General features: G+C 33.9%; 1 protein-coding gene across 6 annotated transcripts; it reads right to left on the bottom strand.

The window, feature by feature from the left end:
• Positions 1-235: 235 nt before the first annotated feature.
• LOC117934251 (eyes absent homolog) lies at positions 236-13942 on the bottom strand. 6 transcript variants are annotated; one of them, XM_034855945.1, is made up of 7 exons: positions 13848-13942; positions 11433-11712; positions 11121-11288; positions 7641-7734; positions 3045-3236; positions 1350-1634; positions 236-695 (listed from the first exon to the last, which is right to left on the bottom strand). In XM_034855945.1, exons 2-6 carry the CDS (start codon positions 11688-11690, stop codon positions 1375-1377), a joined length of 972 nt encoding a protein of 323 aa, XP_034711836.1. In that variant the 5' UTR covers positions 11691-11712; positions 13848-13942; the 3' UTR covers positions 236-695; positions 1350-1374. The 6 variants fall into 6 exon arrangements, with proteins under 6 accessions (XP_034711836.1, XP_034711816.1, XP_034711823.1 ...); XM_034855925.1 differs by having other exon boundaries at positions 1355-1634; XM_034855932.1 differs by lacking the exon at positions 13848-13942 and adding an exon at positions 12804-13041 and having other exon boundaries at positions 1355-1634.
• Positions 13943-27328: the final 13386 nt, after the last annotated feature.

The following is a 27328-nucleotide window of genomic DNA, read 5'->3' as shown; positions in this document are numbered from 1 at the left end:
GGAAAGAGATAGAGAGAGAGAGAGAAAAAAAGTTCAGAAAGAGGTCTACTTGGATGGAAATCTGGAAAGAAATCTAATCCTTTTGTCCAGATTCGTAGGCAATTACATCATTCTCTAGACACTTCAGTCCTTGGGCTGCCTGGTTTCACCAGGTCAATTTTCAGGAACCAAAGATGAAATGGACTCCTAGAGGAAGAAAACAAAATCTAAAAGGACAGCATCTTGAATCAAGACCGCAAACTAGAAGCAGGGACCCTTAAAATTTATATACATTTATGACCCATACTCCATATATGTGTCTTGCCAGCATCTCAAGTTCCGAAACTTGTAATATTACAATTTTACATGTAAACCAAACACCAAAAACAAGGTTTAAACATTTCTACAGAAATTTGAAGTACTTGAGAACGACGGGCTAGCTCTCAGATGAGTTCACACATAAATGACTTGTTTCCTTACCCACACATCTGAACTGTTCCAAGGGATTCCGAACCCGATACATTCATATTATGTTAGTCTTCACTCTTTTTACAATCGGCTCTTCCTATTAATTTTGGATAGCATGTCCAGGCAAAAACATGAGGCTATTTGCTGCTGGAAGACATCCTTGTGAGTAGCTCAAAGGTGTGCATTTCCAAATATGCTCAAAGTACCAACTGACTGAAAGAGGATCTCATGCAAACCTGTTTTGACATCTGGATACGAAAAGGTAGTATGAGATAATAGCATAATATTTCTAGCAGGTCAGACAAAATTATTAAATAGAAAACAAATCTCAACAATCTTAGTTGTACAACTATGAATGGTGGAATCAAGTTAGGTCTTTTGCTGAATAAGAACAAATTCTCAAGAATCTGAACTATACAACCATTGATGCAATCGGAGCAAATTTTCCCATGAATAGAACAAATTTTCAAGAATCTAAACTATACAAACCATGGATACAATGTAAGTGATGTCTCTCATTGAATAACAACAAATGCCCAATAATCTAAATTGTGCAATCATGGATGCAATCCAGCCAATGTCTCCATTGAATAAAACACTCAAAAATCTAAATTTTACAACTATGGCCACAGCCTCATGAAAATCAACCCGACAAATACAGGACAGTACATAATCAGTCTGACCCACCATTTGTAATCACCATGTACATGGATGGTTTATGAGGAAACCTTTTATCTTTTTGTTTGGCCATGCAATAACATGACTCATTAGTGGCTTCGCCAATCTGAGTACTGTATGATTCACATGATTCTGTTATACCTGCTTTTATAACATTAATGTCTCATTCCATATGGAATAATTTTTTTATTTTAAAAAAGAAGGAAAAATTAAATAAAAGAGACCTTACATGATGCAGCTGGTGTACGGCTACTCATCATCATTTTCAGCATCTGGGATTCCATACACGATAGAGAAATAGTGGCCTACTGTCCTCAACGTAAGGCCTGGAAATCTGTGAGAACTGCCTGGCCGTAGATCAATCTTAACAAATGGCCATCTCATAGTCTGTGCTGCCTCACACTCTTCCCATCCATCCCCAATTACGCAAAAGCGGACATTTGGACCACTGAAACGCTCCTTGATCCATGAAAAACATTGGAGCTTCCCCACCTCCCATGAGCTGTAAACTGAAAAAATGGGAGATTTGTCACAGCCCAAGGGTGGAACCATAATGTACATGCATAAACCAACTAAGTTTGCAGATTAAGATGTTAATACTTCATACAATCCATTATTGTACCCAGAGTCATGTGGGGAGCAACAGCATGGCATGAGTTACATGTTGATGTCCTTGCCTGTTTTCTTTTCATAACAGACACAACTGGTTTTGTGTAAGAAGTTGAAGCAGTGAAATTTTGGAACCATCGGAGTATGTTTAAATAGATCAGTTGCTAGTCTAGAAGCTATATAATTAAGAATAAATAATAGATGTTTTAAAATAACACCAGAACAGGTGACAGAATAAGTGAAAATCACAAATGACAATCCATGGTTGCCAAAAGAGTTTGCCAGCATTAGAGGACATTAAAGTTGGTTTATGCTGTGGTCCAAAACAACAGCATAGGCGGTAATATGATGATTTTGCATGTGAAGAACAGTTTTTCTGTCACACACGATGTGACTATGCAAGGGAATAACAATGTCTACTACAGGTAAGGAATGTGCTTAGGCTCAGCATCATACCACTGAACGATCAGGGCAGTTTTTCTATGTTTGGTTCTCAGAAGATATGAGGGGAAATGCGAGGGAAAAAAATAGAGAAGAAAAGAAAAAATAAATTTAAACTCAATAAATTATTTTTATATAATTTTTCAAATTCATTTCACTTATTTTCCTCCACCATATAAAGATTATATAATTTTAAATTTTAAATTTTTTTAACTAATTCTAATTATGTTTGATTTTCTTTTGTATTTCTCATAATGAAACCAAACATGAGAAGACTATTTTCCTTAACATTTTTTTCTTTCCTCAATACTTCTAAGAACCAAACATAGCCTAAGGGGAGAGTCATTGGAAGCACAATACAACAGTATAAAATTGTTATTATACCCTTTTTGGGAAGACTAGATAATGATGGCTACACCATTCTACCTTTTCTTCCTGTAATTATTCATCTCCTTTCAGTGGAATGTCTCAAATATTTGTTACTTCAGGCTGTGTCAATCATACAATAAACAAGAACTAAGACCCTAAAGAAAGAACAAAATCAATTACATTAAGTTCATTAAACTGTAAATTGATTTTATCAATTTCATGCTTTTCTGGATGGTCTTCTAGCAATAACTTCCATACCATCTTATATACCATATAATAACATAAACTTTTGGACAAACTTAAACAAGGCTGAATATTGCTATCCAGATGCTTTACACGAATATAAAGTACAAAGGTGGAGACAGGATCTGTATTGTTAAGGGTAGTTAAAATACATGAACCATGCAAGATGTCCATGAGTCCTAAAGTAAACCAAATTGGGGTAAATGAAGTAATAGTGCATTGCAAGTAAGAATCAATGAAACAGAAGGCATGCTAACCATTTCCATGTGTTATCAGATCATCCAGTCGAAAGAGTAAGCATTTAACAAGACTGGGTATCAGTGATCCAGAAGTCACTAAAACATTAACATTCTGGGATTTTGCATCAATAGAGTCAACAACCCCATTGGCAGGAGCAAGAGGAGTTGAATCTTTGTTCTCATCTGAGCACTGCTCCAAGAAGGCCCGTGCTACATTTCAGCAAGTATGAATGTCATAAGAAATGCATGCAGAAATTGGGCATAACAGTGCGGAAGCTCAAGGTACAATTTTCTCTAGATTATTGGATGATGACAATAGAAACATATTGAGAATCAGCAGAAACTGGGCCAACATTCAACCACAATGCATAAAGGTCCATGGCTTTTAAGGTAGATTACAGCTAAAATTGGAATAAATAATGAAGGGTTGAAACTAGAGGACTATGAAGGGAAAGTCGAAATTCAGCTACATGGCAAACCTTTAATATGTGTACTATTGTTTGTTTTATTATTTCTATGAGTTTTTTTTCCCCAATATTTCTAAGAGTTTTGATCAATTTCCATCTGAGTTTTTTTTCCAGAATTCTCATTCAATATTTTCAATATTTCCATAAAATCCAATAGCCGATATTTCACAAATTAATGACATTTCATCCATGCTAATAATTACATGCACCATTAGGAAATGTCCTGAGTGAGGTAATGGATTCTTTGCAGGCTTGCAACCCAATGTACAAGGTTATTCCAGAATATTAAAGGGTATCATTCACTTAACATATGAAGCCCCACTTTTCAACCTCATTTAGGTGTCCTCAGGCCTTCATTGAAAATTCAACATGAAGATATGCGTTTACTATTCTTATAAGGTAATGACTCTGAGGTGAGGAGTATGATGTTCTCTGCTTTGCTTATGCTGAATCCTGATCCAAGGACCCACTGGACTTCACAAATCAAGCCTTAGGTGACTACCTCAATCCGGTAACAACATTTGTTCTTACAAAATAAAGCATACGGATTGGTTTTAATTTGATGCAGTTCACTGTATGAATTAAATATTTCCAGCTAGAAACCTCATTGTTATGATCCAAAGAACATCGACTATTAACATTGACCATTCCTATGAGGTTCACAGTCTTTGTTCCAAAACTAGAACAAATGGATCAGAAGTTATGTAGTTAGGTATTGATAAAAAAAAAAAAAAAAAAGTCATGTAGTTAGGCATTGCATATTTCCCATCTATTTCTAACTATTAATTAATTTTCTCAGTCAATGCCAATGTCTTTTTTGTCATTCCAGTTCAACTTAGAAAGCAAACACTTGCTTTTTTTCTTTTTTTTCTTTTTTCTTTTAAACCAATAATAAGAGATCTTATTAAATGAGGAACAATATCAAGCAAATGGCATGTTGAAGGTGTAATGAAGCAACAACACGAAGAAAATGAAAGAACCAAGAATACTTTTCATTATACTTTTTTTTTTTCTCAATAAGCAGATATACATAGGAATGGGAAAGAAACATTCAAACATCCATAAAAGCATATATGAAGGGGCTGTGAGTTGGTTGTTAATGTGGTTTGAAGCCATTTTGGGGCTGAGAATCAATTTGGATAAGAGTGAAATTTTGCCCGTGGGAATAGTAGAAAATGTAGAGATGTTGGCCCTAGAACTTGGCTGCAAAGTGGAAGCTCTTCCTTCCACTTACTTGGGGCTCCCCTTGGGTGCTCCACACAAAGCGGTGGCGGTTTGGGATGGTGTGGAGGAGAGGATTCGGAAGAGACTAGCCATGTGGAAGAGGCAATTTATTTCTAAAGGAGGGAGAATTACTCTCATTTGGAGTACGTTGGCTAGCATGCCCATTTACCTCGTGTCTTTGATGCGTTTGCCAAGAGTTGTTAGATTGAGATTATAGCAAATCCAAAGGGACTTTCTATGGGATGGGGGAGCTTTGGAGAAGAAGCCTCATCTTGTAAAGTGGGAAATTGTTAGTTCAGATAAAAAGAAGGGTGGTTTGGGTGTTAGAAGTCTCTCTACATTCAATAGGGCCATTTTGTGCAAGTGGAGTTGGCGCTTTGCGGTTGAAAGGGAGTCCTTGTGGAGGCTTGTCATTAGTAGAAAGCTTGGGGTGGAGAAAGGAGGTTGGTGTACCCGTGAAGTTAAGAAGGGCTATGGGGTGGGGTTATGGAAGGAAATTAGGAGAGAAGGGCCCCTGATGTTTAAAAATTTTGTTTTTTTTTGTGGGAGATGGTAGAAGAGTGAGATTTTGGAAGGACAAATGGTGTGGGAACAATTCCCTTTGTGATTCTTTTCCTTCTTTGTATGCTTTAGCATATTCAAAAGATGCGTGGGTAGCAGACTGTAGGGATCCTTAGGGGGAAGAGGGGGAATGGAATCTCTGGTTCTCTAGACCTTTCAATGATTGGGAGGTGAAGGCGGTGGAGAGGTTCCTTTTGACTTTACAAGGAAAGAGGGTAGTCATTGACTTAATAGGGTGCTTTGGAAAGAGACTAAGGACAAGAATTTTTTTGTTAAATCCCTTTATAGTGCTCTTGAACCCAATAGTGCAGTCCCGTTTCTGTGGAAAATCATTTGGAGCCCTTGGGTTCCCACGAAGGTGGGCTTTTTGCTTGGGAAGCTTTGTGGGGGGAAGTTCTAACTCTGGATCAACTCAAAAGGAGGGGGTAGCCCATAGCCAACGGATGTTTCCTTTGTTGTGCTAAAAAGGAGTCGATTAATCACATTCTTATCCATTGTTCCAAGGCTAGGGTTTTGTGGGAGCTTCTTTTTGCGTTGTTTGGTGTGATGTGGGCCCTCCCGCTTTCGGTTAGAGATACTCTCCTAGGATGGCATGTTTCCTTTGTGGGCAAGAAGTGTAGAAAGGCTTGGATGACAGCTCCTCTTTGTTTATTTTGGTCAGTTTGGAAGGAAAGAAACAAGATAGCTTTTGAAAATGAGAATCTCTCGATTCAAAGGATGAAATATTCTTTTACATATAATCTTTGGTCTTGGTTTAAGTTGTTTATAGATGTAGGACCTCTTTCTTTAATGAACTTTTTTGATTGGTTGGGTTCTAGATGAGGGCTAGTGAGTTTTTGTATCCCCTCTTCTTTTGTTCTTGCCTTTAGGCGCCTCTTGTATACTCCTTGTATGCTTTGGGTTGCCCTTTAGGCACCTTTGTCTTTTAATATAATTTTTCTGTGTGTTTATCTATCAAAAAAGGGGCTGTGAGAATGTCTGGGTTAGAAAAACCAGCATAAAATTTCTCAACCAAGGTAGCCCTTTGTTCTTCATAAAACAAGCTTTCACCTCTCTTATCATTTTCCATCATGAATTTTCACCATATTTCAGTTTAAAGAAGGATCATCAATCTAGATAGAATGTTTGAGCCACCTACGATCATCTTACTTATGCAAAGGATGATAACATGAAATTTCCTGTTTAGTACCATTTTTTTTATTGGTTCCTATTTAGTATTTTCCAATGTTTTAAAAACCGGACCGGACCGGCCGATCGGACCGGTTCAACCGTCGACCGGTCACAATTTCGGTCCGCCCTGCCCTATTGAACCGTTTAACGATCAAACCGGTCACGAACCGCCTAAACCGGCGGTCGGACCGGTGACCCGGTGGAACCGGACGGTTTTAATCGAACTGAACAGTTCCAATTAATCACCATTTTAAAGGCTTTCTTATATGAAAGGCTTGGGCAAAAGCCCATGCTGGGCCTTGTCTCATAATGACAAAGCCCACACCCCACTCTATCATATTATGGGCTTAGTCTTGAGCCCAACAGATGAGGTAATGCATTGCCCCTCAATGTGGATAGCTTTTATAGGCATCATTTGCATCCTCATTTCACTTGGAATCCGATGTGGGATTGCTAACCAACCTAATTCAATGAAAAAAAAAATAGCAAGTCCCACCCGAGAGGATTTGAACCTTGGACCCCAAGGTCTATAGGCATCCCAAGACACCACTCAGCTACACAACTTTTGTTATATTATATGCAAACAAAATAATATATATTGGATTTTAATTTTTTTTATAATATTAAATAAAAATAAAATAATATTTTTAAAAATGATAAAATTAGTTTAAATTTTCATTTTTAATATATTCACATTTAAATATTTTACATATTCCATTTAATAAAATTAAAAATATTAATATGATTTAATTTGATAATATTATTGATTTTTAATTTATTTATATATATTTTAAAATTTTTATAATTATTTCTAATTTTAATAATATATAAATTATATATTTATGACGTCACCGGTTCAACAGCGGTTCGATAGCGGTTCGACCGCCGGTCCGACCAGTGAACCGTGAACCGGTAACTTTTCCGGTTCGATCACCGGTCCGGTTCTGAAAACATTGGTATTTTCAAATAAAAAATAATACAATTTGCAAACATGTAAAGCATCCTCTTGATGGGTTATTTTTATTTATTCCTTATGGTTTATTTATCTCACAACCTTCTCAAGCAAGTAAAACCTCTGAACTTTTAGAACAGATCAGTAACATTGACTAGCAGGAAAATTAAATTAAACAATGGAAGTATCAAAGGACTTAATTAAATTGCTCCACAGCTGCATCATCATTAGATAATGTACCTGAGGAGAGCCATCTATCTGTATAACTGTCTGTCATATCATAGAGATCATCCCAGAGTTTTATCATATCCTGATCAAAAGTGTTATGCAAGCCCTGCAATAGTGGAAAACACAATTTAGTTGATTCCACTAGTTCATACTACAAATTTCTGTCCAAAAATTCTTGGAAGAGTAAGTTAGCTTTCTTAATCATGCAGAAAAATGAGAAAAGAAAATGTGGCATCCTGATGAAAAAAGCATGGTTCTTCCATAAATTATTATCATTAAAGGGGAAGTTCAAAACCCCAGATACAAAGATGCAATATTTGATTTACAAAAACTTCCAGAAACTGTCATCATCTTGGAAGGATGAAACTAAAATATAATAAAATGCAAAACCTTGGGAAAAGTATTAATTAAACCATGTTTAACTTTGCCTCATAAATCTAGTGATATTTATATATAGAGGAAAGGTAAAGACATTTTCTAGGTGCAAGGGAGAAACAAAATTTAAGTAGATGGAACTTCTTGCTTGAATGGATTGTTCAGATAATCTGAGACTGGAAAATGCTCAAAGTTGATGTCATTCCTTTTGCCCTAACTATTGGAAATTCAGTATGAAGGAGATTGGCACTAGGAAATACACCTGACTGTTACTGATTTAGGGACTGAATCATAAAATCCTCCACTGAGAGCCTTGTTACCAGAGAGATGCTCGAATAAGCCTTAGCAATAAGTTAGAATGGACATGATGAAGAAACATGTATCAAGGGAAAAATTATCAAGCTGATTTATTGTCAAAACTGTATAATATCCTTTTCCCACTGCTGAAGAGGGCTGTAATAGTGCTATTGACAATGGGAATCATTGATGGCTCCATGTGCAGCTTGGGTTAGTGACAGTGTAAGGTGTGTGGGCAAGGAGATGAAGTGGAACAGTGTTCATCATAAATCTTCATGATTGGGAATTCAAAAGCACTCTATTTCTTTAAGTAGAGCTTTGTTTGCATGTCATTAAAGGGATGGAAGAACAATTTGTTCAGAGGAGCAATGCAAATGGTTATTTGTTTCATAGTAAATCTTATTTTCTGAAATTTAGTGCATTATGAAGGGGTAATTTCCCAAATAAAGGTACTGGTCTCAGGTATTCCTTTGAAAGTGGCTTTCAATGTGAGAACGGTTACTTTGGATAACCTTCAGAGGTGGATCATTCGACAAGCAGGAAATGTGTGTTCTTAATAGGAGCATCATGTGTAAAGAGCATGGGGAATCAGTTAATCATTTCTTCTGCATCATCTGGTGACCTTAGATCCTTAAGCTTCTGTTTTCTCTGTTTTGGTATTTGGTGGGTACTGATGTAGGTATTAGTTAATTTTCTGGTGCAAAAGAGGCAAAGGAGAGCTTTCAAATAGAGTTCAACATGTATTTTGCAGCATTTGGAAAGAGAAATAGGAAAATCTTTGAAGATGAAGAGCTTCCTCCTGTGAAGTTGAAATTAACTTTTCTTGAGCCTATCTATCATTGATTTTAGCAGGATCTTTGTTGAGTTGTATCATAATTCTTGGAATTCTTGGATTCTCTGGATATTTAATTTTCTCATTTCCAGTTTTTTCTTTTCCATTGTGTATGCATCCCATGTCCATTGACTTTGGCCCTTTATTCTAAGCCCCAAGAATTTTTTTTTTTAATTTTTTAATTTTTTATTATTATCGTTATTGTTTTGTTTAGAGTATTTCTATGCTTCAATTAATAGCAAGTTTGAGTTGCCAACACAACTCTAGCTCAAAAGACAACATACATCAAGAATGAGGAGTCAGCATGAATTCTCTTTTACAAATTAACTCTATCCAGGATCATGTTTATGTTAAATAATGGACTTTCCTGTTTTTCCTCACTGCCTAAACCCACTTGTCCTCAGCCCTGGCTGGTGGATCATTGATGTTCATTGTATAACCAAACCAATTTAGACTACTTTCACTCATCTTGTTCTCGATTGATGCCACCCCTTGTTCTAAAAAATGCTAATTTCAGCAATGACAACAGAATGTCAGAAACACTTCTCCAAGCTATCTTGCCCACTTTATTTCAATTAACCACATTCTCTTCCCCTCCTTATGGTGATGATCCAAAGAACAAGAAGCCACTTTTAGGTAGGTCAGACACTCTGACCACTCTGTGTTTATCTTATTTTACTTTTTTATTAAATCAATCTTTGTTTAACATTCCCTCATTTTTCCTTCAAATATTTTCTGAGCTTTTAAAAACCTAGGCTATGTTTGGTTCTCAAAAAATTTAAGGGAAATAAAATAGAGAGGAAAACTAAAAGGTAAGAAAAAGTGAAAGAAAATAAAAAACAGATTTAAAATTAATAAATTACCTTTATATGCTACTTTAAACTCTTTTCACTTACTTTAACTCCTTTATATCAAGATTAAAAAATTTGAAAATTTACAAATTTCTAACAAATTTTAATTATATATTTGATTTTCTTTTGTATTTTTCATAATAAAACCAAACATGAGAAAATAATTTTCTTTAACATTTTTTTTCCTTTCCTTAGTATTTCCTGAAACCAAACACAACATTAAGATTTTAACGCATTCTTCCAATTTTAACTTAGAATCAACCACTTAAAAAACATCATCATTTAACTGCATGAGTTTGTGCCAGTTTACACCTCTGATGGATTGCTAAAACTTCACTAGAGGTGAAGGAGAAAGAAAAGGCAGAAAGAACTTAAAAACTAATATATACAAATTATTCCTTTTAGTTTAAGACGTTTCATTTTTTTTCTTTCTATCTTTTCTATCTTTCAAACTGTGCCTTCAGTTTGAAAGAAAATGCAAGGTTCATTTAGATGAAGGAGAAATAGGAAAACAAAAGAGACAAATGAGTCTAGATAACAGGATAAACATGTCAAGGAGAATTGAACTCCCTCTAACAGGCTCAAGTCCTTAGAAAATGTTGTTTTTAAACACACTCTGAAATAAAAGGGAAGGGATTTAGAACTAATGTATCAAGAAACACCGATCATGTTAGGCATATGATAATGTATTTACAAATATGTACATAAAAGCATGCAACAAAAGAAGAAAATAATCCCTCTACCATGAGAATAGACAGGAAAGTGAAGGGAAAAAATAGCCTATCATGGGCATTTAACCAGATCTCCATTAACTACAAGATGAATATCCACCCACAGAATGTAATGTGTCATACCTTACAGCAATACATGCCACAGTAAAAGACTTTCCATTAATATCCATCGGATGAAAGCCAGCTCTATTTATATATAGGATAATGCAATTGGACCATAAAAAGTACAAATCATATATTGTGTGACAAAGTGGATAAAAACACCTCCCAAAGCCTTGTAGTGAACAGAGGAAAAAATATGGAAAAAACGGTGATCTCATTTCCATTGGATTATTAAATAGGTATAATCATCACCCATAAGGGAAAAAGAAAAATCTCATACTTAATTGGTGCGTGTTATCAATACCTGTTTGTATTTATGGGCTATAACACGATGCCTGTAAGCTAGTTTTCTTTTGTTGAGATCATCATATGGAGAACTACAGCCATCATGGTTAAAATCATAATCAGAAAGATCCTTCCCATCATCATACTGGCTCAAGGCATCAAGAAAGGGCTTATTATAGTTCTCGATCTGCATTTTGACATGTTGTAACAAGGTTAGCAAATAAACTCTTCAGCTACAATATGCAGATTTGTATATGAAAATCATAAAACTAAATTGACAGTGTGCAACTCAGAGGGAGGGAAGGATGTTTAAGACATACATTAGACTTACTTGTTCATAAAAGAAAATATCATCAGCCACTTGAAGAATGTATTTCTCCCACATCTTGCCAATTTCTACACCCTTTTGTACATCCTTCAGACCATTGAAAGTTTCTGCATATGTTCCATTCAACAAAGATTTGAGCAATATAAGAGTCTCATCCATGTCCCAGATATATACATTTGTTATCGGATCCAAGGTCTTCTTAGCAGAAGCTTTCATCTTTTGGTTGGGAATTGTTGAATTGCCACTCATTAGCTCATCCATTTTGGTGTCCTATGCAGGAAGCCTGGAAAACAAAGATGAGATTTCCGATTGATATAAGGCTAAAGTACTTTACATAAATAAATCAGAACCAACAGGTGAATAATAAATCAACATCAGATCAGATTTACTAATTTGCTTTACCAGCATTTAACACATTTATACCAGTAAGCTATTTGCTTTTCTAGATAAATATGATGCCAGCAGTACATGCAAGAGCATATCATATGTTCACAAGTTTGCAAATTGGGGTATGGGAAACAAGCAGAAGCTCTACTTGTAGCCAATCACTAACAAGATTCACTGCACAAACTCATCAGTTGGAGAAAATTCAATAATTACAAAACTTTATCTGGTTGATTTATAATGTGCCAAAAGTTAGATGAAGCATGAAGCACTTTTAATATATGCTCTATTTACCTATCAAAAAAAAAGTTAGATGAAGCATGAAAGATTGTTTCCCGAAAAGCAGAAAAGAAGAAGAAGAAGAAGAAGTAGAAAAAATCACAAAATTAGAAATGTAGCAGTTGACTATGAATAAAATTCATTGAATTGTATCACCCTGTGGAAAAACAGAATAATCCAACTGAATTGCAAAGAAATAAATTGATAATTGGATGAAGAAATTGTATGAATTATTGCCAAGTGATTTACTAATTTTTCATTGCAAGGGGTTGTTCATAGAAATTAGAAGGAAAAAAATAGTGAAAACTAAATTATATTAGCATAATCTTATCTTAAGCAATCCCACGATGTAATAAATTTCCAATTCCAAAAATATTTCATAGTGAGATTGTGATACGCTGTGTATCATGCACACTTCACTATAATTCTCCTTCATGTGCTCTCTACTATTCCCTCTCAAAATCCAATCTAAATAGCAACATTAGATGAATGTTGCATGTTTTGCCACAATACCATCTGTCATTGCTTCTGCCACAGTAAAACAACAGAGTATATCAAAATGACCATATAAATATATGATACAAAAGATGAGTCTCTTATAGGCCAAGCAAACAATTCATAACTTCCAATGTGGACTACTGTATAGGTCCTTCCAATATGTTTGGGTCCATAAAAGAAAGCAAAGTAAAAAGCCTTATGATAGAGTTTAACCTGCCTGAGTCCTTGGAAAACAGGGTGCCTCCATGGCTTCTAAAATCATAAATTTGAACCAACACATGGGCTCTTTTCTTTCATTCTAAACCTTTGCTTTTTAGCACAAAAAAGGTCTGTTTAGCAGAAGACCTGACCCTAGATTCACCAAAAAAGATTCATATAGCTTATCCCACGTAGTTGGGATGTAAGAAGCCTCTTCACTCAAGGAATGGAGAACTCTTTTTTGTCTTCAATTTTTTGAAAACAGAAAAATGAAAGCAGAAACTGGTTTTTGAAAACATTTCTTGAAAATGGATGAATTTTAGAAAACACGGAAACACTATTTTCTGTGCTCTGAGCAATTAAAAATGATCCAAAGCAAATATATCCATTGTTTTCACTTTGAAGATGAAAAAGCTACTGAAAATACCATCTTCATTTTTGCTACCAAACATAGGAGGACTAGTTTCCTAAAACATCATAATCTTCCATGTGCGCCAAAGGAAAGGTGGGTTGTTGACACAAACATGGTCCAAATGATGGTAGGTGTCCCAGCCACAGCTTTCCATTTCTCATCATTCAAATGATACAACAATTAATGATGATAAATCATGAATGTGCCTTAACATCCCAACAATGAACCCTATTCTAAAAGAAATAAAACCCATAAAAACTAGTTCAGTAAATTACTAGTAAGTCAACTCACTTTAAACCCTAAAAGGGTTTTCCAAGAAAATTAGGGGAAAAAAGAACACAACCCATCATCAACATGGGATAAGAATCAACACTGACATGATCATATTTATGTTATAATTACAACTTTATTATCATCGATTATGTATTAGTCAACCCCATTAATATAAACCAAATCATGAATATAGTGACAGTGATTCAAACCTCTAAAGCCCAAAACCCATAATAATCATACACTAATAATACAAGAAAGAACATGAGATCTGAGAAAGATTAGCCAATTGAACATGACCCATTTATTCAAATTAAAAAGAAAAAGAAAAAGAAAATGTGGGGATAGAGAGAGAGATATAAAGAGAGAGTCCGTACAGAATCTTAGGTTAGGGTCAGTGCAACGGAGAAAAGGAACAGAGCAGGCGAAGCTAAACGCGACCTCTGAGAAGGTTAAATTGTTGAAAAGGAGAGAAAGGCTCTAACGACGTCGTTTCAAGTTCAGATGTCTTTTTTTGCGGGGTGCATTATTGAGGTGCTTGATTCCTGAATCGTGGCCCGTGGGTTCTAATGGGCCAACCTTAACCTGGATTCGGCTGCTTAGCAACCCAAGATTGGGCCGGGCTTGGATTGGTTTGTTACTTTTGCAATTATTAGCTCTTTAGTTATTAAGTTTAATTTGATATACTAGAAATATTTTGACACCTCATTTTTTAAATAGATTTTCAAATTATTACTTTTTTAACACAAACTTTTAAGAATTTTTATATTTATATAAAAGTTATCACTATTTTCTAATTTTAAAAATAGAAAACAAGAAATGTATCTAGTATTTTGTTTTTAAAAACAAAGGGTAATAATAACTAATAACTTGTATAAAAAAATATGTATATAGGCTTATCTTTTTTCCTTAAACAATTACTTTAAAATTTTTTAAATTTGAGGTGGGCAAAATTGTTTTGTACCTTAATTTTTTAAATGGTTTTTAAACCACTAATTTTTATTTAATGTAGATATAACTACTATTTTCTATTTTTCAAAAAAAACAAAAAACAAAAAAAATGTATCGAAATGGACACTAAAACTATGAGGAGAGGAATAGGTAGTTGTCACAAGCACGTCTCTACCTTCAACATTTTTGTTTTTGTGTAGCACTTAGATGTTTTCTAAGTCAACTTAAAAGAGGCTACATGAGATAGGGACAAAGAGAAACCCAAAGAACACATGAGATTACAAGGTTAAATTCCCCCACCTTATATATTTACTCTCTCTGTAAAATACAAGACAAAACCTTTTAGCAAGACTCACAATTTGCTTGGTGAGTTCAATGCTTTGAGAAAGCACTCTTGCTATTTTTATACATGTTGGTGGTACCAGTCATCCCCACATATCCAGAAGCAAACCTACATATTTGTGTTTACATTTTCAAAGGTCTTCAGCCAATTGTTTCATCCCTTTTAAAATTGTTTTCCTTATTCATGCTACTACCATGTGTCCAAACTTAACAAATCCACTATGCACTTTAAAGACTTGGTTGCTCCACTTTCTCATTTGGTTGAGAGGAAAGCTCAACTCGAGCCAAGTGTCCTATTCTCTTATTCAATCCATGCTTTAGCATGCCAATTGTCCTACCCCATGACTCAATCCATATCTCTGCTAAGTGTCCTGCCTTATGACTTAGTTCACATTTCTACCAAGTGTTCTACCTCATGACTCGATCCATGTTTCTACCAAGTTTCCTTCCTTATGACTTGGTCAACATCTCAACTAACCAAGCACCTATTGGGAACCCTGGATCTCTTCGTTCCCATACCCTGGATTGAATAGATACATGTAAATCTACACTAAGATTCTCTAGAAACTAATCTAAGCATAAACATGGCTTTTAAAAATAATTTAGATCAATAAAACTAGAGAAAAAAATCGATACCTCGATCTGGATGTTCCTAGATTAGTTTCCTGTGGTGAAGAAGAAGTTTGAGAGTTTAGAGGTCTTGTATGCCCAAGATCTTCCACCAGATGACTCAAATCATGATCTTAACATTTCAAAGTCTGGGATTTGGAAAAGAAGATGTCTTAGCGCTCTCTCTCTCTCTCTCTCTCTCTCTCTTTTTGGAAGTGGAAGATGATAGTCTAAAAAAAAGTTTAGAAACCTTAACCTCTAAAAAAGTATTTATAGGGTTCTCCTATTGGGTTTAAGTAACTTACTTGAGTTCACTTAGGTTTAAGTTACTTAATCTAGCTCAAAATGAGACCTAATTGATTAATTAACCATATAGGATCATCTAATTAATCAATTAGCTTTAATTCAGATACCTTGTTCACTATCTCATGTGCAACCTTGTTTAATGCCCAAAACACCCTTATGCCTAAGAGTGAACCTAAAATCAATATAACCCTTATAACCTATGTCATCATGGTGTATGAACTTAGTGTAGTAACCATTAGGACCCAGAGGAGTACTGGCTCCCTTATAATCCAATTTTGAAGTTGATTCAACATTCCACTAAAGAAAATCAACTGCACTTCAGTATCTTATGTGAATAACAACAAGACAAAGTTCAAGTTTATGACCTACTATTCATTGCATGCAAACTTCTCATAAACTCATGTCTGTAATCTACCAAAATAGCATTATCACCTATCAAAATTACTTCTCCAATCCTTGAGTTGCATATTTCACATATTATGTGAACAACTGACATACTTTAACTCCAAGGAACATATGTCAAATTTCCACTAAAGGACATGCTATGACCATGGTCTTTTAGATCATATGTCCTTTAGATCACATAAAGGGACACACTGTCTTAATCCATGAGATATCATGGTATCTTTATTGAGAATACTTATTATCACCAACCTTCATCAACAATTACTTAATCCATAAGGATATATGATCATCTTAGAGTCTCACCTATAGATAAAAATCTTTTATTGACTTTAACACCTGTTTGATATCATTTCAATGTTAAGAGTCATGTAGTATACTAGATTGGTGAATCATGACAACTGATAACTTTATGTCATGATTCACCGTAGGTACTGTCTGGTGTGCATCACATACATTAATGCTCTCACTATGAGAAAACCATCCTAATGATTAAGACAAGTCATCCTTATAATGATGAGGTAATTGTTAGGATAGAACCTTTAAAAGCATGACATGATATAACAAATTTGGAAATCATTATTTATTTAATAATATATCAATTTCCTTTTTATCTATCCTTATTCTATGCATTACACTTTATGAGTGTTCTTGTCTGTATCTTTTGCATTATACATGACTTGGTGCATTATGATTTGCATGGAAGATCCAAGTCACAAGTTTCTTGCAAATGTTCACAACCGGTTCATAGGTTTAGGCAACCCATTAGAGACTATAGTGCACCACCTTCTAATTGGATGGATAATTAGTTTGGGCTATCAACATGAGTTTTCCATGATGAATGCACTAGTGTATACAGTTACACATTAAACAAGACCTATAGTGAGTCATGATTTAAGACTATCAAGTAGTCACGATCTCACCAAGTTGTTTCATTATGTTGTCTCTTAACCATGAAAAAAAATATTGAGTTTACACTAAAGTTAACAATGACTTTAACCTACGAGTACGATTGTAAGTTGATTTGGGTCACTGTTGATGGAAGTCGATAGCGATAGGTATTCTTAATAGAGGCACTATGATATCTCATGGCATTGAGACAAAGTGTTCCCTTGGGTGGTCCTAAGGAGGTGTGTTCATGGAAACTATGATCATAATAGTTCCTTAAGTAGAACTTGACATAGACTCTTTGAGAATTAAGACATGTCAATTGAACACATAATAGAAGGATTTGTAACTTAAGGATAGTAGATGTAGTCTTGAAAGACTGATAGCTTTGACCTTATTAGACTATGGACAACAATTCATAAGGAAATTGAACACAATGGCTAGTAGGTCACAAACTTGAGCACATAGTGTTTCATTGTTATTTACATAGGATACTAGAGTTCAATTGATTCTCGGTAGTGGGATATGGAATCAAATTCAAACTTGGATTTTGAGGGAGCTAACACTTTTATGGGTCTCAATGGTCCCCGCTTTGAGTTCATATACCTTGTTGGCATGGATTATGAGGATCAAATTGACTCTAGGTTCACTTCTATGCATAAAAAAGATTTGGTAATTATGCAAGATTGCACAGAGGTAAATGAACAAAGTTTCTAGATTATGTGAATTGATTAATTAGTAAGCTTTGTTGGGTTAATTAATCAATTAAGACTCAATTTGGGTAAAATTAAGTGATCTAAGATCATGTGGGCTCAAGTCACTAAAGCCTAGTTAGGAACCCCTATAAATACCCCATATAGGTTAGGGTTTCTATCATTTTTTATCTTCTACCATCCAGAAAGAAAAAGAGTCATAGCCTCTACCCTTCTTTCCTCCCGACTAGAAGTGTGTTAAGATCAAGGCGAGTCATTTAGCAGAAGATCATAAGTCTACAAGACTTCCAATAGCATCGATTTGATTCTTCAACAATTAAATTCAAGGTTTGGGAACATCCAAACATAAAAGTTAGTACTTTAACCCTAATAGATTAATTTTTGAAAAATTGGTATTGCTTTCGTTGCTTAGATCTAAAATGTTAAAAGTAATGTACTATAGTCTAAATAAGTTGCCTAAATCCATGAATTGACTACGGACTACTCAACATTCTACAAGAAACTCATGACTTGGATCTTTTGTACAACTTTTAATACACTCAAGTCATGTACAATACAAGTGATATGGGTGTGTATGTTCAAATAACCAATTATTGCAAATAAGATAATAAAAGAGAAACCAATAAACATAAATAAATAAATTTATAAATAAATATTAATATGTTACATCATGTCATGATTTTTAAGGCTTAACCCCAACAACACTAACCCTACATCTTATAAGACTATTGCATGTGTCTCTAGGCTACTTATGTGTGTGTCAAACGCTATTTTGTCCCACTCACTTAGCAACATGCCTTATTACCAAGCCTACCTTTGGCTCATGGCCAATGGCCCATGTTACTCCATGTTGGCCCTTAGTCATGCTAACCATACTCATGTGCATTCCCATATTTAGATCAAGTCCAAGTTGAGACAACCAACTTATGTTTGTTCCATGCCCACACCTAGTGTTATTACGCCCACAGTTTATACCACACACCATGACTCAAATGCTCATGGGTGTGTTTGGCAAGGATCACTACCATCCTTTGACCACGTCGAAAGCTCTCTCATGTGCCCTTGGTTGGGTGTGGCTTCTGCTATTTTTCATTCATGCACGCTAACAATGTGAGTCATGTGCTACTCATACCACTTGCTACCAATCCATGTTAACAATGTGAGTTATGTACCACTTGTGTCTGTTAGCAACATGTGCATATCTTTAAGCCACCCAAAAGTCATACTCAATTCATCATTTGCCTTAGTCCTTTACCTTGTCATAGTCATTAGCAACTCATAGAGTCAAGGTTCCCTCTATGAAGCTTTAGTGTTGCATACTTAAGGAAAAATGCTAACAAACTCCTTCCTCACTAAGTAGAGTTGGTGTCCTCATTGACTTGGTCTTTAAATATTATTGCACCATATTCTCAAACTACCATAAAGTCTCACTTTTTCCTAGCTTGCTTCACTTTCAAGTGTATCATTCCAATTAACCAAAAATTATGTCCATTTGTTATTCCAATTCCTTATTTTTCCCATGTTTTAGTATACGTACAACCTCACAATTGAGATGTTTTCATAATTAGGTAGTGTTCACTTAGCTTGCATTCTTGCAAGGTTAGGATCCTTATAATAAGGTTTCAAAAAACTCACATGAAAGGAAAAATGTTCAACCTTTCTAAGAGCTTCAACCTATATTCTATTACACTAGTTTTCTTTATAATCTCAAAAGGCTTATCATACTTGGGAACCAATTCCTTTTGAAACTACTTGCTATTGATTTTCTTCCAAATTTAAGGAATAAGATTCAACATAACTCTATTTCCTACTCTAGTAGTCTTCTTCCCTTATTAGCATACTTTTTCATATGTTTTCTTACTTTCTCCAAGCTTTCTCTTGATTCCTCAAGTAACTCCTGTTGAGTCCTAGCAAACTTGTATGTTACAAAGCCAATGTTTTTGCACGGTTGCATCGTAGTCATTACATCCAAGGGCATGTGAGGCTAGTACCCAATTGGTAACTCAAAAGGGCTTAGCCTAGTTGCAAACTTTTATGTATATTGTAACACTACTACTTACATCAATTAGCTCCAACCAATTTGGTTGTGTAGTCATCACATAATACCTCAAGTATTCTTCCAACATCATGTTCACCCTCCCTATTTGCCTATCTATTTGAGGGTGGTTTGTAGTAGAAAACTTCAATGTTATTCCTAGTATTTTGAATAGCTCAATCCAAAATCTTCTAATGAACCATGAGTCTCTATTGCTCACCATGTCTTCAAGTATCCCAAAGTGTTTTGCCACATTATTGAAGAATAGTTTGACTACTTTAATAGGACACTCATGTGGTGCAGGTATAAAAGTTGCATATTTAAATAATTAGTCACAACCATAATAATTGGTTTGTATCCTTGCACATTAAGAAATCCTCTAATGAAATCCATAAAAAAGTTGTCATGGCCTTTTCAAAATAGGCAAAAGTTGTAGTAACCCAGTTTTCTTCCTTTTCTATATTTTATCCATCTGAAAAACCAAACATAACTTAATGTATGCTTATACATTCTCTTTCATTCTCAACTAAAAGAATGATTTAGACAACAATGTCTAGGTTTGTTGTTTTCTTAGGTGTTTACTCTACATTGCATCATGTGTTTTCATTCAACAATTCTCTCATTAACTTGCTTGAAGGAACATAAAGGTTTCCTCTTATAGCATATGACTCGTCATCTTCTAACCAATACCACCTCATGATGCATTTTTCACATATTGTATTAGCTTGTTATAGGTTACATCTCATAGAGCTTACTACTTCATTCTAACAATGAAATCTATCATAACCCGAGACAAAGAACCCATGAATTTTGTCACTTATTTTTTAGTTAAGGCGTTTGCAACTTGGTTGTTTATGCCTAGTCTATGCACCCACACAAAATTAAAATTTGCTAAGAACTCTTACCAACAAGTTTATTTAGCAGTCAATTTCTTTTGAGTTTTGAAGTAAATGAAAGGAAATACTTCCAATTTATCATCGTTGTCTTCCTTTTAATGTGTGGAATAATGTTGCTTTATGACATCAAGCTTTCTATTCTCAAAAACCACTAAGTACCCCTCTTATACTAGTATACCACCTAGATCTTTATTATAGGCATCTGTCTACACCTCAAAGAGAAACTTTGGATTATGGAGTCTTAACACTGACCCTATTCTAATACTGTCTTTCAAGCTTTGGAAAGTTATTTGACAATCTTACTCCCAATGTCACTTTGTCTCTTTCAACAAATCAATCAAAGAAGCAACAATTTTGGAATAACTTTTTATAAAATGATGATAATAATTAGTTAAACCAAGTAAAAAACAAAGTTTTGTTACCTTTATGGAGTAGACCAATCCCTGATTACCTTCACCTTAGTCTCATCCATGTAAATTTTCCCTTAAGATCAAGTGTCCTAGAAACTTGATTTAGGTCTAAGCAAATTTGTATTTTTCTTTCTTCACATATACTTGTTGTCTTAGTCATTGCAACACCTTCCTAATGTGAATGACATGGTTATCTAGAGTCCAACTCTAGATGACTATATCATCTAATTATACCACCATGAAAGAGTTAAAGAAGATGAACTTGACATCATTTATTAGGTGGAAAAAAGTAATAGGGGCATTGGTGAGACCAAATGACAAAACTAAAAATTCATAACTACCATACTGTATGACATGTGTAGTCTTTTCCTCATCCCATTTTGCAATTTGGACTTGTCACTACTTGGAATACAAGTCCAACTTTGTGAAATAGGTAGCTTTTGGATAATTTATCAAACAAGTTTGTAGCTAGTGGAATAGGATACTTGTTTTTTATAGTTACCTTGTTCATATCTCAATAGTCCATGCACATATGAAGGAACCCATGTTTTTTTTTTTAAAAAAAAAAAAAAAACATTGGTGTTCCATAAGGTGCTCTTGAAGGCCTAATCATGCTTGTATCTAGTAACTCCATTAGCTACTTCCTTAATTCTACCAACTTTGGTGGAGTCATACTATAGTGTACTTGTGTAGAAGGCATGACTCTTAGCACTAGCTCAATTTGGTAGTCAATAGGTCACCGATGAGGGAGCATCTTGGGAGTATTGGTGTCATCATGTTAATGAATTCCTGTAACACATGCAAGACTATATTAGGGACTTCTACAACTCAGTCTAGCTCAATCCCTATTAATGTAGCAATATAGGTCATTTGATCTTCTTATTCTCTTGTATGGCAAAGAGCATCTCTTCCTTAGATGATCACTAATTGTCTTAAGCACCTTACTCAATCCTTGCATAGAATAAGGATGGGTTTCATCTATGACCAATAACTCATTTAAATGCAGTAGTACAACTAACTTTGCCTTCAAGATAAACTTATTGCCTAAGATTAAACTTAAATCATCTCATGGGACACCGATTTGATTTACTATACCTTTCCATTTACCCTATTGTATCATTGCATTTTTTCTCACACCTTATGTCTCATGCACATAACTATTCACGACTTTCAACTTGTTGTCATCTTTGCTCAACTTTAAGACCAATATGGTTGTTTTTCTAGTAACAACAAAATTATAAGGTACCCCACTATCCACCATGGCCACCACTTTCTGACCACCAATTACCTACTCAACATGCATCAACCCTCTATGAGCTAGTTTTGCCCAAATAGTGTTCAAGAGTTAAAAGGGGTGCACCCATGTTAAAGCTTTGGCTCATTATCATTTTCTTCTACAGTTATGAGGGCATTCAACTTTTCCTTTTTAGGACAATCCTTAGCTTGATGCAGACCATTACAAATGAAATATCCAAATGTTTGCATCTTGGTAGTCTTCTTTCTCACCTTAGCTTGAGATGTTTTAATCTTCTTATCTTTTTTGCCTTATTTTTTCTTAAAGGCTTTGGATTTCCCTTTCTTGCTTTGTTATTGCTACGGTCCTTTCCTTTTTTGACTCATAGAAAAAGAAAAAAAATATTTAATTTATAATTAAATAAACAAACATCAGTTGTTATAGTTGTAGGTAGATTTTGCCCTCTTTATCACCTTAACCTAATTTAGGCTCAATCTTGTAGCCCATAATGAAGTTAAACAACTTGTCAACTTTAAACATATCCTTAATGCCAAAGATCAATTAACTAAATTCCTTAACATAGTCTCTAACATAACCCATCTACTTCAACTTTTTTAGAGACTTCCTAGCCATCCATGTAGTGTTAGTGGGAAAAAAATTGATATTTAAATTCCTTTTTTAGGGTCTCCCGTGTTTTGATTTTTGATTGCCCAAATTCAACATTATCATTTTGTAAACAACAAAATTAGGTGGTGTTTGTTTTTTGGCTGAATAGAAAAAGCCAAAATATTTGGCTTTTTCTATTCAATTAAAAATAACATGTTAACATTATCCAATATAATTAAAGTGAACTTGTTATCAATATATTCAATTTAGTTATATTGGATGATGTCAATAAGTCACTTTTAAGTTAATAGAAAAAGCCAAATATTTTGGTTTTTTCTATTCAGCCAAAAAACAAACACCACCTTAGTCTTAGGACATTTTTATTTAAATTTTTTTAGGCCCATGAGGTTAGAAAATTTTAAACCATTTATTTATATTTTTTTAGCCCAATTTTTTAAGGCCTACTCATACCCATTTTATCTAAGGCATTCATTTTTTGTTTCATCCCCACCATCCATTCCACAAAACCTTAATCATATGTCTCATTTATTTCCCACTAACAACCACTTTTTCTCATATCTTTTTTTTTTTTTTTTTTTTTCGTTTTTTCATTCCTTTACCACTTTCTTCCACATCTCCATGACAATACCAACAATCCACGCCTTATTTTCCTCATTTTTCTACTTCTCTTCTTTCTTCCCTTTGCTTTTCTTTTCTTTCTTCCTTCTTCCTCTACCCTCATCCAATTGTTACCTAAAACTCACTCCATCCCTTATCGTGATGCCATAGCTTCATCATACCTCCTATCCATGTGCCACTCATAGCCATTATTCCCATGTTTGCCATAGTTACCACCATTGCTCGTCACCCTTCTTTCTTTCATAGTCCTCCTACCACATGTGGCTCTATAGTCACCATTAGCTCTGACCAACCATTGTTACCCTTTTTATAGTCACACCCACTATCGTCATTCATATCATGATCCACCATGGCTCCTTATAGATCTTGGCTTCACCATCATTTGATAATCTCCATCTCCACCCATCCTTCTAAGGTTTTTCAAAATGGGTAAGATCTCATTTGATTTCTACAATAGGTGTTTGGATTGTGGGCAATGTTTACAGGTTTTTAGTTGGTTCCATTATTTTGGCTTAGGCTGATTTGAGTCACCATTTATTTTACTTGGGATTATTGATATTTGGATATATGTTTTGGGTCTTCCTTTAATTGGGTTGTTAACATGGGTATCAGGTTGTTAAATATTACTTTGGGCTTCAGTTATTGAATATTGGGTTTTAACTTTAATTTTATTTCATTTTAGGCCTCTTGATGTTGATCTCATTTGGGCATTTTGGGCTTTGATATTTGATTGTAATTTGGGCCTGGTAGACTTTAGTTATTGATTTGGACTTTTTTTTTTTTTGGGCTTTGATATGTGTTATTCTACTTATTTACATGTTGTTTCTTTTTATTTCATTTTTAGTTCTATCAATTTATACATATATATATTAGTTTATTGTTGATTTGTTAAATTAATTTAGGTCGATAATTCAATTTTTTTTTATATTTCATTTATGTTCATCTGTATAGTATCTCATGTAGTTCCATTTCATTTATTTCTTTTTATTCGTTAAGTTTGCAAATAAAATAAATCTAAACTCTTTTTTCTCAAAAATAAATTTGAAACCTTAAAAAAAAAAATAGGAAAATGTTTTTTTATGAAGTCGGGAAATAATCTTTTTAATAAAATATAAAATCATTATTTTAAAATAAAATTAAAAATCATTGTTTTTAATAAAACTAAGAAATCATCTTTTTAATAAACTAGAAAAAAAATTAACAAAATAAAAGTAAAATAATTTCTAATGTATTCTTTGAATAAATAATTTTTTTAAATAATAAATTTGAAATCATTTTTTATAAAATTGAATTGAAATATATTTTGTGGATAAAATTGTAAAAATCCTTATTCTAAATAATTTTTTTTTATAAAAAAATCACTTTTCTTAAATATAAAGATGAATTGGAATACTTTTTTGTAAGTAAAATTGTATATATATTTAATAAAATTGAAGCAAAATTCAATTTTTTTTTAATCAAAATTGTAATTTTTTTTAAAATAAAAATCAAATTGGAATACTTTTTTTATAGATATAATTGTGAAAATTGTTCTTTTTCCAACAAAAGTAAATAAAAATCATTTTCTTGTATCTATTTTTTTTTTTTTTTAATTTTTATAGTAGATATTTGGATTGTGAGTATTGTTTGTAGGCTTTTGGTTGGTTCCATTAGTCTCGGCTTGGGCTTATTTGAGTCTCCATTTGTTTTACTTGGGCTTTTTGATATTTGGATATTTCTTTAGTTGGGTTGTTAACATGGGTATCGAGTTGTTAGATTTTACTTTAAGCTTCAATTATCAAATATTAGGTTTTAACTTTGATTTTAATTTCATTTTGGGTCTCTTAATGTTGGTTTCATTTGGGTCTTCTGGACTTTGAATTTGATTGCATTTTGGGCTTGATGGACTTTAGTTATTGATTTGGGTTTATTATTTCCTTTGGGCTTTGATATGTGATATTCTATTTATTTACGGGCTCCTTGTTTGTTTGAATTTGGGCTTAATTTCATTTTGTGCATGGACCCATTCTATCACTTCTTTTGCTTGGAGCTTGGATGTCCACCATGTGGAGGGCCAAATTTTGATGACTTGACTAACCACCTAAGGGCCTATAAAAGTAAAAACCTTGGGGTATATGAGAAAAAAGGGAAATGACTCTTTTCTTCTTTTACCCACTCTTGTTCCAAGATCCATGAGAAAGACATCAAGTGGAAGATCTATTTTTCTTCAAAAGGTTCTACATCAACTAGAAAAGGGATTTAAGAACATTCAAATGCAATGTATTTTTTCTTTAATTCCCTAGAATATTTTTAAAAAATTAGGTTTCTTTCGTTACGCCTAGGGTTTTAGTTGCATGCTCCCCAAATCTAGATTTAGGAATTGTTTACCCAACAAACGTGTCATCTCTTCTCTTTCCCATTGGAATTTTTGTTCAATTTCCTTAATTTTTTTTTTCATGGATCTGCAATAGCATAGGATCATCATAAGTGCATTTGTTGTTAGTGTAGGGAATCCCAAATTACTTTGTTATTTGGCCCTAGATCTAATTAGGTGCATGCATTCTTCCTAGGGCTATTAGATCCTAACACGCGAAAACAAATATAGCAATAAAAACTTTTAAGATCTAGATCTACAAGTTTAGATGTACTTACCAAAATTTGAATGTTCTTAGATTGATTCTTGTTGATGAATAATGCAACAAAAACAACAAAAGATCTCATACACGCAAAGTCTTCGACCCAATAACTCCTTGAAGTTTAGCATTAAGATAGTGGAAATCTCAAAAGGGTGAAGACTAGGTTTTTTTTTTCTCTCTCTTTCTCTAATGTATAAGAAGCAAGAGTGTCTAAAATAAAGCCCTAATCTCTAAAAGGAGTATTTACAGACTTCCCCATAGGCTTAAGTGACTTAAGCCCACTTAAGGCTTAGGTCACTTAATCTAGCTTAAAAGAGGTTTTAATTAATTAACCTAACTAGGCTCCAATCAATTAAGTAGCTTAATCTAGACAAATTGTTCACTAACTGTTGTGCAACTTTACATATTTATCAAAATACTTTTATGCACAAAAGTGAAATAACCAATTCAATACTCACAAATCATAATATCAAATAATATGAGTTCAAGTGGGGACCACTAGGACCCATAGAACAATACTACCTCCCTCATAATCCAATTTTGAAATTGACTCAATATCCCACTACAAAGAATCAATCGCACTCTAAACTTTGCAACAAGATCAATATTCTCTTAAGGTTGAAAGACTAGTACAGTAGTTTGGTAAAGTCGTGGCACTCGATATCCTTATGTCATCGCTCTCCGTAGGCCTTATCCAATATATAATCATACACACTGATACACTCATCATAAGAAATTCATCTCGATGATTAAGACCAATCATCCATCCAATTAGAAAGTAGTTAACCATAACCCATAACCTCAAATAAATTGCTTAAGTTCATGAACCAATTGCAAACTAATCACTTACTTACAAGGAACCCGTGATTTGGATCTTTCTTACAACTCCTAATGCACCCAAGTCATGTACAATGTAAAAAATATCATACCAGAATACTTATAAGATATAATGCATGAAATAAAATTGATAGAAGTAAACTAAAATCTTATTAAATAAACAATAAATCCAAATTTGTTAAATCATATCATACTTTTGAAAATTCTATCCTAACAGTTAGTTTGAATTTAGATCAAGGCTAAATTGATCTAATTATGGCCTTTATGTTCAATTTTCCATAAATAATGTCAATATATTGTGTCCTCCTTTACTAGATCAAACTAGGTGTTAGTATCCTTCCTCAAATTATTAAAAATAAATAAAAATGAATTAAA

Source organism: Vitis riparia, chromosome 2 (assembly GCF_004353265.1).
Source record: "Vitis riparia cultivar Riparia Gloire de Montpellier isolate 1030 chromosome 2, EGFV_Vit.rip_1.0, whole genome shotgun sequence".
In the NCBI taxonomy this organism is placed as follows: Eukaryota; Viridiplantae; Streptophyta; class Magnoliopsida; order Vitales; family Vitaceae; genus Vitis; species Vitis riparia.
Note: the sequence above shows the minus strand (reverse complement) of the source record. Positions and strands in the feature narration are given on the sequence as shown.

What these genes read in the sequence shown, in the direction of transcription:
- LOC117934251 (XM_034855945.1), bottom strand. Translation starts at nt 11,690, where the DNA reads ATGGATGAGCTAATGAGTGGCAATTCAACAATTCCCAACCAAAAGATG. An exon ending in TAGCCCATAAATACAAACAG is followed by an intron (nt 7,735 to 11,120) that starts GTATTGATAACA and finishes CCACTATTGCAG; the next exon opens with GGCTTGCATAACACTTTTGA. An exon ending in AGATAGATGGCTCTCCTCAG is followed by an intron (nt 3,237 to 7,640) that starts GTACATTATCTA and finishes GCTGAAATGTAG; the next exon opens with CACGGGCCTTCTTGGAGCAG.